General features: G+C 40.8%; 1 protein-coding gene across 4 annotated transcripts in view; it reads left to right on the top strand.

The window, feature by feature from the left end:
• The window catches only part of LOC119531496 (magnesium transporter NIPA2), a 36,767-nt gene that overhangs the window by 11,844 nt on the left and 11,721 nt on the right, over positions 1–13,202 (top strand). For 3 of the 4 annotated variants that reach the window (XM_037832802.1, XM_037832800.1, XM_037832801.1), the window contains 2 exons: positions 9,418–9,649; positions 11,063–11,119. In XM_037832802.1, coding sequence (XP_037688730.1) covers positions 9,511–9,649; positions 11,063–11,119 — 196 coding nt within the window. In that variant the 5' untranslated portion in view covers positions 9,418–9,510. Of the gene's footprint in view, positions 1–9,417; positions 9,650–11,062; positions 11,120–11,228; positions 12,241–13,202 lie in introns of those variants that run through there. The other variant, XM_037832803.1, reaches the window with a different exon arrangement.

The raw sequence follows: 13,202 nt of genomic DNA, 5'->3' as shown, positions 1-13,202 counted from the left end.
GCAAATAATGACAGTTTTCCTTCTTCCTTTCCAATTTGGATGCCTTTTATTTCTTTGTTTTGCCGGATTGTTCTGGCTAGATATTCTAGCACAATGTTGAATAGTAGTGGTGACAGTGAGTATCCTTGTCTCGTTCCTGATCTTAGGGGAAAGGCTTTCAGTCTCTCTCCATTGAGTACTATGCTGGCTGTAGGCTTTTCATATATTTCCTTTGTCATATTGAGGAAGTTTCCTGCAGTTCCTACCTTTGAAAGTGTTTTGATCAAAAAAGGATGCTGAATTTTGTCAAATGCTTTTTCAGCTTCAATTGAGATGGTCATTTGATTTTTCCCTTTTGATTTGTTAATGTGTTGTATTACATTGATTGATTTTCTTATGTTGAACCATCCTTGCATGCCTAGAATGAACCCCACTTGGTCATGGTGTATGCTTTTTTTAACGTCTTTGAATTTGATTTCCAAGTATTTGTTGAGAATTTTTGCATCTATATTCATTAGGGAGATTGGCCTGTGTTTCTTTTCTTGTAGATCTTTATCTGGTTTTGGTATTAGAGTGATGTTGGCTTCATAAAATGAGTTAGGTGGGTGTGCCAGTTTGAATGTTTTGTGTCCCCCCAAAACACCATTATCTTTGATGCAGTCTTGTGTGGGCAGACATGTTGTTGTTGATTAGATTGTAATTCTTTGAGTGTTTCTATGGAGATGCAACCCACCCAACTGTAGGTGATAACTCTAATTGGATAGTTTCCAGGGAGATGTGGCCTCACCCATTCAGCGTGGGCCTTGATTAGTTTACTGGAGCACTATATAAGCTCAGACAGAAGGAGCTAGCTTGCTACAGTCAAGAGGGACACTTAGAAGAATGCATAGGAGCTGAGAGAGGAGCTGCAGTTCCTCTCTCAGCGGAAGAGACATTTTGGAGACAGCCTTTGAAAGCAGACTTCTGCTCCGGAGAAGCTAAGGGAGGAAAAACTCCCCAAGAGCAACTAAAAGTGACATTTTTGAGGAACTGCAGCCTAGAGAGGAATGTCCTGGGAGAAAGCCATTTTGAAACCAGAACTCTGGAGCAGACACCAGGCACGTGCCTTCCCAGCTAACAGAGGTTTTCCAGACGCCATTGGCCATCCTCCACTGAAGGTACCACCTTGTTGATGACTTACCTTGGACACTTTATGGCCTTAAGACTGTAACTTTGTAACCAAATAGACCCCCTTTATAAAAGCTGTTCCATTTCTGGTGTTTGGCAGTCTGGTAGCATTAGCAAACTAGAACAGTAGGGTTCCATTTTCTTCCATTTTTTGAAAGAGTTTAAGTCAGACTGGTGTCACTTCTTTTTGGACAGTTGGTAGAATTCCCCTGTGAAGCCATCTGGCCCTAGGCTTTTATTTGTAGGAAGCTTTTTTTTTTTTTTTTTTTTTTGAAGGGCAGGCTATTTTTTTTTTTTTTAATCATCATTTTATTGAGATATATTCACATACCACGCAGTCATCCAAAACAAATTGTACTTTCGATTGTTTACAGTACCATTACATAGTTGTACATTCATCACCTAAATCAATCCCTGACACCTTCATTAGCACACACACAAAAATAACAAGAATAATAATTAGAGTGAAAAAGAGCAATTGAAGTAAAAAAGAACACTGGGTACCTTTGTCTGTTTGTTTGCTTCCCCTACTTTTCTACACATCCATCCATAAACTAGACAAAGTGGAGTTTGGTCCTTATGGCATTCCCAATCCCACTGTCACCCCTCATAAGCTACATTTTTATACAACTGTCTTCGAGATTCATGGGTTCTGGGTTGTAGTTTAATAGTTTCAGGTATCCACCACCAGCTACCCCAATTCTTTAGAACCTAAAAAAGGTTGTCTAAAGTGTGCGTAAGAGTGCCCACCAGAGTGATCTCTCGGCTTGTTTTGGAATCTCTCTGCCACTGAAGCTTATTTCATTTCCTTTCACATCCCCCTTTTGGTCAAGAAGATGTTCTCCATCCCACGATGCCGGGTCTACATTCCTCCCCGGGAGTCATATTCCACGTTGCCAGGGAGATTCACTTCCCTGGGTGTCTGATCCCACGTAGGGGGGAGGGCAGTGATTTCACCTTTCAAGTTGGCTTAGCCAGAGAGAGAGGGCCACATCTGAGCAACAAAGAGGCATTCAGGAGGAGACTCTTAGGCACAAATACAGGGAGGCCTAGCCTCTCCTTTGCAGCAACCATCTTCCCAAGGGTAAAACTTATGGTAGAGGGCTCAACCCATCAAACCACCAGTCCCCTATGTCTGTGGTCATGTTAGCAACCATGGAGGTGGGGTAGGCGAATACCCCTGCATTCCCCACAGGCTCCTCAAGGGGGCACTACATCTTTTTTTTTTTTTTTCCTCGTTTGTCTTTTTTCTTTTCTTTTTTTTTTTTAACTTTCCCTTCTTTTTTAAATCAACTGTATGAAAAAAAAAGTTAAAAAGAAAACAAACATACAATAAAAGAACATTTCAAAGAGACCATAACAAGGGAGTAAGAAAAAGACAACTAACCTAAGATAACTGCTTAACTTCCAACATGTTCCTACTTTACCCCAAGAAAGTTACATAATATAGCAACATTTCAGTGAACTTGTTCTGTAGGAAGCTTTTTGATGACTGATTGGGTCTCTTTGCTTGTGATTGGTTTGTTGAGGTCTTCTATTTCTTTTCTGGTCAGTATAGTTTGTTCGTGTGTTTCCAGGAAATTATTCATTTCCTCTGAATTATCTAGTTTGTTGGCATACAGTTGTTCATAGTATCCTCTTATGATATTGTTTTTTAATTCGGGATTGTGCCAGTTTGAATGTATTATGTCCCCCAGAAAAAGCCATATTCTTTGAGGCAATCTTGTGGGGCAGACATAATAGTGGGGATTAAGTTGGAACGTTTGAATTAGGTTGTTTGCATGGAGATGCGCCCCACCCAACTGTAGAGGATAACTGATGGGATATTTCCATGGAGGTGTGGCCCCACTCATTCAGGGTGGGCCTTGATCAGTGGAGCCATATAAATGAGCTGGCTCAAGGAGAGGAAACGGAGTGCAGCTGTGAGTAACATTTTGAAGAGGAGCAAGCTTGCTAGAGAGGAACGTCCTGGGAGAAAGCCATTTTGAAACCAGAACTTTGGAGCAGATGCCAGCCACATGCCTTCCCAGCTAACAGAGGTTTTCCGGATGCCATTGGCCATCCTCCAGTGAAGGTACCCAATTACTGATGTGTTACCTTGGACGCTTTATGGCCTTAAGACTGTAACTGTGTAGCCAAATAAACCCCCTTTTCATAAAAGCCAATCCATCTCTGGTGTTTCGCATTCCGTAGCATTAGCAAACTAAAACAGATTTTGGTACCAGAGAAGTGGGGTGCTTTTGCTGCTGAGTTTGCAAATACCAAACATGGTGGAACAGCTTTTTAAATGGATAAGGGGAAGATTCTGGAAGAATTGGGACGAGCTTGATAGAAAAGGCCAAAACTGCTTTAAAGAGACTGTTTATGGAAATATGGACTCTAAAGATACTTCTGATGAGGACTTGAGCAGAAATGTTGAATGTGTTGTTGCAAACTGGAAGAAAGGTGATCCTTGTTTTAAAGTGGCAGAGAATTTGGCAAAATTGAGTCCTGGTGTTAGATGGAAGGAAGAATTTAAAAGTGACAACCTGGAATACTTAGCTGAGGAGATCTCCAGACTACGTGTGGAGGATATACCCTGGCTTCTCCTTGCAGCTTATAGTAAAATGCAAGCAGAGAGAGATAAACTTAGAACTGAACTCTTGGGTTCAAAGAAACCAGAAGCTGATGGTTTGGGAAATTCCCAGAAGCTACAGCCCAACGTGAGGATGTAACCAAACATGGAACCCAGCCACCATTTCAGTACAAGCCAAGATTGGAGATGGAATTATCCAGAAAGGATTTAGGGAAACTCCTATTGTCTGATGGCTTTGACCCCTGTGTGCTTCATGCAAAGCCAACAGAATTTTTGCAAGATCTTTACAGACAGAGCCGCTGCCAGTCAGGACTGGAGGAGAAGGACAAGGAACAAATTGAAGGAAAAATTTCTTCAAAGACAGAGCCATGGAGATTGAGGTCTGGAGTCAAAAGGCCTTGGGCTGTGAGAGTGGAGCAGCCCACACGCATGGAAAGGGTGAGTTTGCCCCGGAGGTCGAGGGTGGGCATTCCACCTCAATGCTCTGGAAGAGTTTTGCCACCCAAGGTCCCAAAGAGGGTGGAACGCATTCCCAGGGAATTGGGGAGAGCCTGGCTGCCACCACACTGTGCTGAAGGGGTTGAGCGTGTGCCCCGGAGATGGAAGGGAATCCGGGAGCTGCCCCGATGTTTGAGGAGGGTGGGGCCAAGAAGGTGGTCTCCCCAATGTGTGGGTATGTTGGAGCACTCACCTAAGCGTTTGGAGAGGAAAGGGCTGCCGAAAAGGCCCTTAGGAAGGATTAGGCTCCCGCTCTCTGAAGCCCCAAGGATGCAACATTGTTCTGTTAATGGCTCTCAGACTTTGAAATCTAATGGAGTTTGTCCTGCAGGTTTTAAGAACTGTTTTGGTCCTGTTAACCCTGTTTTCCTTACTGTTTCTCCTTATGGCAATGGGAATGTTTATCCTATGAATGTCCCTCCTTTGTATATTGGGAGCACATAACTTGTTCTAAGTCCACAGATCCAAAGCGAAAGGAAAAGTATTAGCAATTCCGCAGCATTAGCAAACTAGAACAGGGATCCACAGTAATATCCCCTCTTTCATTTATTATTTTATTTGTGTCTTCTCTCTGTTTGATTTTGTAAGTCTAGCTAACGGCTTGTTGATCTTGTTGGTCTTCTCAAAGAACCAATTTTTGATTTTATTCTCTCATTGTTTTTTTGTTCTCCGTATCATTTATGTCTGCTCTAATCCTTGTTACTTCTTTTCTTCTTCTTGGTTTAGGATTAGTTTGCTGTTCATTTTCTAGCTTCTTCAGTTGTTCCATTAATTCTTTGATTTTTGCTCTTTCTTCCTTTTTAAGGTATGTATTTGGAGCTATAAATTTCCCCCTCAGTACCGCCTTTGCTGCATCCCATAAGTTTTGATAGTTGTGTTCTCATTTTCATTTGTCTCTCTATATTTAGCAACTTTCTTGCAATTTCTTCTTTAACCCACTGATTGTTTAGGAGTGTGTTGTTTAACCTCCAGATATTTGTGAATGTTCTAGATCTTTGATGGTTATTGACTTCTAGTTGTATTCCATTGTAATCAGAGAATGTGCTTTGAATAATTTCAACCTTTCAAAATTTATTGAGGCTTGTTTTGTGGCCCATCATATGATCTATTCTGGAGAAAGTTCCATGAGCACTAGAGAAGAATGTGTATCCTGGTGATTTGGGATGTAATGCTCTGTATAAGTCTGTTAAGTCTAATTCATTTATCAGATTGTTTAGGTTCTCAGTTTACTTATTGTTTCTCTGTCTGGTTGAGCTATCTGTAGGAGAAAGTGATGTAGTGAAGTCTCCCAAATTATTGTGGAAACATTTGTTTCTTTAGTTTTGCCAATGTTTGTCTCATGTACTTTGGGGCACCTTGATTGGGTGCATAAACATTTCTGGTTGTTACTTCTTGTTGAATTGTTTCTTTTGTTAGTATATAGTGTCCTTCTTTGTCTCTTATGACATCTTTGCATTTAAAGTCTATTTTATCTGAGATTAATATTGCTACTCCTGCTTTCTTTTGGATGTATCTTGCATGGAATATTTTTTTCCATCCTTTCACTTTCAATTTCCTTGTGTCTCGGGTCTAAGTTGAGTCTCCTGTAAGCAACATATTAATGGTTCATATTTTAAAAATCCATTCTGCCAGTCTATATCTTTTAATTGGGGAGTTTAATCCATTCACATTCAGTTTTATTACTGTGAAGGCAGTTCTTGAATCAGCCATCTTATCCTTCGGTTTTTTGTCAGATTTACTTTTTTCTTCTCTCTCTTTACTTCCTTTAAGGTATTCTTACTAAAACTTTTCAGCTCTTTACCCTTCTACAGAGCTCTCTTTCCTTTTTTTTCTCATGCGGTAGAGCTCCCTTTAGTAATTCTTGTAGGGCAGGTCTTTTGTTAGCAAATTCTCTTGGCATTTGTTTGTCTATGAAATGTTCTGCTTTATAAAGAATTCTTGGCTGGCAATTTTTCTCTTTCAGAATTTTAAATATGTCATATCACTGCCTTCTTACCTCCACTGTGCCCACTGAGTAATGACTACTTAGTCTTACGTTGTTTCCTTTGTATTTGGTGAATCGCTTTTCTTGTGCTACTTTCAGAACTTGCTCCTTCTCTTCAGTATTTGACAAACTGATCACAATATGTCTTGGAGTGGGTTTATTTGGATTTATTCTATTTGGAGTTCATTGGGCACCTTTGATTTGGATATCTATGTCATTAGCAGGGTTGGGAAATTTTTCCCAATGATTTCTTTGAATGCTCTTCCTATTCCTTTACCCTTCTCTTCCCTTTCTGGAACACCAATGATTCTTGTATTTGTGTGCTTCGTGTTGTTCATCATTTCCCTGAGATCCATTTCAAATATTTCGATTTTTTTCACCATTCGTTCTTTTATGCATTTACTTTCCAACACGTTGTCTTCGAGTTTGCCTTTTCGTTCCTCTGTTTCTTCAAATCTGGTGTTATGTGATTCAAGAATCTTTTTCATTTGATCATAAGTATCTTTTATTTCCATAAGATATGCTATTTTCTTAGTTACTCTTGCAAATTCTTCTTTATTCTCTTCTAGGGTCTTTTTGATGTCCTTTATCTCCTGAGCCATGATATTTGCATTTGTGGTTACTTCTTTGATTAATTGCTCCAAGTTCTTTTTCTCCTGTGGTTTTTTAAGTTGGGTGTTTGGGTTATCCATATCTTCTGGTTTCTTCATATGCTTTATAATTTTCTGTTGTTTTTGGCCTCTTGGCATTCGCTTATCTTGCTAGGGTTTTTTTAGGAAATGCAAGCTCATTTAAACAATTTTCTGTAATTTGACAGAGCTACAGCTTGGTGGTGTGCACTTTCCCTGACCTACCAGAAGATGGTGCTCCTGAACCACCTCTTACCCTCAAGCCAGTTCTCCCCAACTTCGTCCGTGCACTGAGTGGGGGTCCAAACCATGTGGATGTCCATTCAGTGCACCAATTTTCTGTGTGCAGTGGGGACTGCTAGCCCTGTCGGTGGGGGGCATGCCCTGTGCAATTTGGCAGGGAGACCACTCTAGGACCCAGTACTACCAGCCATTCTGAGGCTGCGGCTGGAATACCCTGGGGCTGCAACAGGCATCAAACCCTTCAGCTCAGACTCTCCTCCGTCCTTCTCTGCTGTGGGCCCACAAGTCCCTGGGATTGGCAGAGGGCTCTTGTTCCTTCCGTGCCTCTAGGCTGTGTATGCTGCGGGCTTCTGTGGAAGAGGCGTGTGCGCTGTCACAAGCCAGCTGAATCCCAAATTCCCTCAGGGAAGCTTTTGGCCGCAACGCTGCGAAGGGTTGCGTACCAGCCAGCTGCAAAGACGGCTGCTCGGGGCATGGAAAGCTACTCCCTCCCATGATCCTCTGTCTGCTGCAACAACCGATCCCTGGTGTGAGGGCTCTTAGCTGTGGTTCTGCAAAGGGTTATCGCCCATGGTAGATACTGAGGTGGGTGCCCAGGGCGTGGAAGGTACTCTCCACTGCACTTAACTGCGGGACCAGCTATTGGTTCCCTGGCGGCTCTCTGGGTCACACACTCACCCGCCTCTGGACACAGTCTCAGTTTCTCCACGTGCATACTCACTATGGCTGTAGAAGTCTCTGCCCAGCCAGTGGAACCCAGGAACTGCTATTCTGGAGCACTTTCTGTCTTTTTTCTAGTGTTTTTCATGGAGGAGAATTTTGCTGTGTCTCTCCTAATCTGCCATCTTGGATCCCATGGTTCACTATTATCTTTTCCTAGATTGTGGGGTGACCTTGCTTTTGGGACGTGCTAGTGATTTCCATCCTGGCATCCCTGCAGCTCTTGAGCACTGCAAGATGTGTTTTAAAAGCTTTAATGTGGAGATGTTCACATATATGCCTGAAAGTAGAGAAAATAATATGATGAACCTCCTTCATTTACCCTCAACAGTGATCCACATTTTATTCAGACAGTTTTTGGTTTTTCAAAACTCACGTTGGAAGTTTTCTATTTTCCTGTGGTAAGCCTGTTAAGATGTATAAGTTGTATAAGATGTATAACTCAGTGTGATAATACTGCTCTTGGCATTATTATAGTTTTTATCACCTTTATTTAGTTGCCTCTTGTCTGTCTCCCCAGGGAAGTCTTAAAAGCTCCCTCAGGGCAGGCTTTGCGTATCTGCATCACCATTTTATAGAGAGAGCTTAGTCTGATGCTTTGTGCACATGGGATCTGTTCAATAACTACTGTTTGAGCGCTGGATAAAGTAACTGAGAGGCCAAGTGGATAGGAGAGTAAATTACCTAGTTAAGGGCTACAGTCTCATAGTCTGAAAATAGTGACGGCAAGGGGATCCTGACTGAATTGCAGATTAATTCTGGGAGTAAATGTTAAATTGGGGAACAAAAATCCCATGACTTAAAAGGTTGAACTGGCAGGTAATTATAAATAATCATGAACCTTGCTGTTAAATAATGTTTTTCTCTGCTGTCAGCACTTTGTTTTAGTTCACTTGTCAGCCAAGTTCATGAGTTAGCTATTAGAAAAAACCTTGCAGTCGTTGGTAAGCCTCTTCTTACTGTTGTAATCTTGTTCACTGAGCCCTCCGGGTGCCATTGCCCTCTTGTGCTCTAAAGTTCACCAACACCACACACATCCTGCCAAACATTTGTGTCCTAGTATCATCATCCTCTGCTAAAAAATAACATGAACTCTACCTTCTCTCTACATACACCCAAAAAGGGTAAATAAGGAATAAATTGCTATGTACACTACATATATTTCTAACAAGAAACAGTCTGTGTGAGGACATTTGTAGTTTTTCTGTTTGAATTATTCAAAAAGGACACATTTGTGAAGTTGGTAAGTAGATTTACAAATGAGATTTGAATATTGTTATGTCTGACTTTTTGTTCTCTTTTTTTCCCCTTTATCAGCACAGATTTGTTATCATATACTGTCAGCGACGACTAGAGACAATTTTTTAAAAATATAAAACCAGAGTTTATAAAAGCAATTTAAACATAGTTTTATATGATTATACCATTTTTTGCCATAATGGAGGAAATATAAGATCAGTTCTAAATTTAAATAGTAAATATATTTATTATCAATAATAGTAATAAAGAAAATGTTCTTCCTTTACGAGAAGAGAAATGGAGTAAAGTTTTAACTTGGACATGGTGTGGGTGAGCTCTTAGGATTGTTCTGTGACTATCTCATTTCGTTTTTTGTTGCTTAGATTTGAAGGCTGCATTGTCCTGCCTCCAGTGCCAGCAGTTTCTCTGTTCTGTGATCAATGTGATTCACAGGAACTTCTTAAGTAGAAAACGAAATGATCCAGGGGCGTGGAAAATATGATTTTTATATTGGTCTGGGATTGGCTATGAGCTCCAGCATTTTCATTGGAGGGAGTTTCATTTTGAAAAAGAAAGGCCTCCTGCGACTTGCCAGAAAAGGCTCCATGAGAGCAGGTAAGTTTTCCCTGTGTTACAGCTGAAAATATGAAATGACAGCGTTTGCTCTATGGGGTTCTTTGCAGAGGACCTTCATTCCTGGTGAATGTATTCATACCTTTGAGTCATGAAGGAGTTCTAAATGTTCATGGAGAATGCCAAATCAGTTTTGCAATGTGAAAAATAAAAAATTACAATTTTGTAATGAGAAGATGTAAATGTAAAGTAGGAACAGGAGCCAGTTAGTGTTTAGCCTTTTCTTTGCCTTCTGATAATGTCTGCAAAGAAGGAAATAAAGGTCCGTGAGTGGGATTGAAGCCTAGCATCTTTTGTCCTTGAGATTGAAGGGAGTCGGAAAAGTTCTGGTTTTTACCTTACTTTACCGAAAGATTTTTCCTGATGCTTTTCAATTGATAAGAAGAGGAAGAGGGGGCTTCCCTGGCTCGAAGAATCCCTGGTTCAGTGAACCACTGGGTGGTAAACATTTTCTCAGAAATTGCCAAAAGTGACAGTGACCTTTGGGGAGACTTGACAAGCTTCAGCCCACTCTGCCTCTGTTGGGTGCGTCCACAATAGTTCCACTGTTGTAATGTGGCATTATTGTCGTGTTCTAGACCTGGATCTGATTAGAAGATCTGCTTTGGCAGTAAAATGTCACCTCCCTCTTTACTGTGTTACCCATAAGGGCAAACCTAATGAAGCAATCTTAAAACAGTAGCCTCTGTTGGGGTTCAGTGGACAGAGAAGAATCTATCAACATACACTGCTTGTTTCCCCAATCCCTCATCTTCGGTCCTCGGGAAGGTACTTTCATTGGCCGTGATCTATGTGGTTGGCAAAGGATTCATTCATGTTGCTTTTTCCTTTTGGATAGTGGCTTCGGGACCAATGGCTCCCTTACTTCCTGACTTGATTAGTTTGGTCAGGAGGGAAGCCAAGGAGAAAAGCATGGTGTGCATCATGGCAGTTCCACCCCATGAGCAGTGCTCAGTCTTACTATGTTTGATGCAGATAGGACCATATTCTCCAACGTTATTATATGATGTGGGACATGCCCCGCTGAAAGGGTTTATTCACTGTCAGACTCATTAGAAGGTAAGGCTACCGGGTTCATTTTCTTTGCTTTGTTTATTGTGCTGAGTTCACAAAACAAAAAAAGAACTGAACTGAATTTAAGGATTGATTTAATTCCTTCACTCAACAGTATGGTATAAACTTGAACATTTTTAACATTCTCATGATCCCCACAGCCCTTTTCTCCAAGAAAGTCATAAAAATAATACTGAGAAATTCCTTTATACAAATTCCTTTAAAGTAATAATAATCAACAAATGAGATATTTAAAAATACATCATTTCTAGCAGTTGTCATAATTATTAATACAAGAGTCTGATAATCTTCCAAAGAAGTAAAGTATTTTTTCATTCACAGGTCAAGGCGGCCATGCGTATCTTAAAGAATGGTTGTGGTGGGCTGGACTGCTATCAAGTATGTATAGAGAAATTTCAAGAAAATATATGTTTATGATATTTATATATTAAATACTTGCATGTACTATTATAGTCTCATCTTATTAGAAAATTTTTAAACTTCACTTTTTTTAATGAAAAATATTCAAAATGAGTGAAATTTAAGATGTAAACATTATTCAGCAGTTCAGTAGCTTATCTTATTTAATTTGAACTAGAAGATTATTTTACCTGATTAAAACATGTCTAGTATGTGTTTTTAAAATTCTCCATTTAAGAAGGGAAAGATCCTAGAAAATATCCTGTAATATCCTGTTTTTAGTTCCTCTTCTTCCATTAGTTCTCATTCCAGATTGAAAGGGGAGCACATAATTAATAAGACTGTCCAAAGTTATTCTGATAATGGTTACCTTTAAAAAGGTACATGGAACAAATGATCCTTAAGACACTTAGCCTTCAGAGAAACTATTCAGGATTATTACGTAAGTGTTTTGTATTAAATTAATAAATAGATATTGAAACCTAGGATAATGAACAACTTTCTAAGCTAAGAGCAGATGAAGTAATAAAGAAACTGATAGATTTGACTGTTCATTCATCAAATGTTTATTGTTTATCTCTTACATGCCAGGCACTGTTCTTGGTACTGGAGATACACTAGTGAGAAGAAATCAGAAAAATTCCTACCCTAGAAGCTTACATTCAGGATGGGAAGACAGACAATAAACTAAATAAGTTTAAATATGTTAGTGATACATGTTAAGGAGAAGGAATAACATAGGGAAGGGGGATGTGAAATAGAAGATAGATAGGTTTAAAATTTAAATAGGGGGTCGGGAAGGCCTCACTGAAAAGATATTATTTGAGAAAAAGAACAAAAGGAAATGAGTAGGCTAGCCATGTGGATATTTGAGGGAAAGAACATTTAGGCAGGAAGAAACGGTAATGTGAAGACAGTGAGGTGGGACCATGCCTTGCCTGTTGAAGTGTGAGGCAGACTCCAAGATGCCCCCAGTGGTTCTCACCTTCTGGTCTTCACACCTTTATGTACACCCTCTCACAATGAATCACTGCTGGCCTGGAGGTCAAAGGATGTGGCAGAAGTGATGATGTGTGACTTCTGAGGCTACGCCATGAGAGGTGATGCAGCTTCTACCTTGGTCTCTTGGGTTACATGCTCTGGGGGAAGCCAGGAACTGTGCTCTGAGGACACTCAGCCTGCGGAGGGGTCCCCTGGCTACAGCCAGCACCCACCTGGCAGTCCTGGGAGTGAGCCACCTTGGAAGTGGACCCTTAGGCTCTAGTCAGGCCATCAGATTACTGCAGGCCCTGCCGACATCTTGACTGCAGCCTCTTGAAAGGCTATGAGTTAGAGCTATCTACTGAGCCCGTCTTGAATTGTTGACCAATATGAGAGATAATATTACAGATTACATGTTTGAAGCTGCCAAGTTTTGAGTTGCTTTGTTATGGAGAATTCAGTTACTGAAATATCTTGGGATAAGTTCAGAGAGGTTCTGCGGGGCCAGATCATGCAGGTGTTTTTGGTCACAGAAAGGACTTTTGTTGGAAGCCGTGGGAGGCTTTTGAGCTGAGGGGTTGCCTGACCTGACTTAGGTGTTGATAGGATCTGTCCAGTTGCTGTGCTGAGTGGGAGTAGTCTGCTTAAGTGCAGAAGCAGCAAGACGCTAAGTAAGAGGCTGCTGCAGTGATCAGGTAAGATGTGGTGGTGGCTGGGCCAGGGTAGTGGTAATGAGGATGTGGAGAACTGGTAGAATTCTGGATGTATTTTGAAAGTAGACTGACAAGACTTGCTGACTGACCATTTGTAGGGTGGGAAGGAGTGGTATGGATGACATGGAGGTATTTGGCAATAGTGCCTGGAAGAATTGATTTACCGTTAACCTGATGGTAAGACTATGAGAGGACCTGAGCTGATGGGGTGGGATGGTATCAGTAGTTAGATCTGGACGTGTTAACGATTGAAATGCCTATAAAATATTCAAATGGAATGTCAAGTTTCCAGTTAGATATACAGGTCTGGAATTCCATGATGCGGTCCAGGCTGTAGAGAATAAAATTTTGGGACTCATCAGCTTATA

This window comes from Choloepus didactylus, chromosome 4 (assembly GCF_015220235.1).
Source record: "Choloepus didactylus isolate mChoDid1 chromosome 4, mChoDid1.pri, whole genome shotgun sequence".
In the NCBI taxonomy this organism is placed as follows: domain Eukaryota; kingdom Metazoa; phylum Chordata; class Mammalia; order Pilosa; family Megalonychidae; genus Choloepus; species Choloepus didactylus.
Note: the sequence above shows the minus strand (reverse complement) of the source record. Positions and strands in the feature narration are given on the sequence as shown.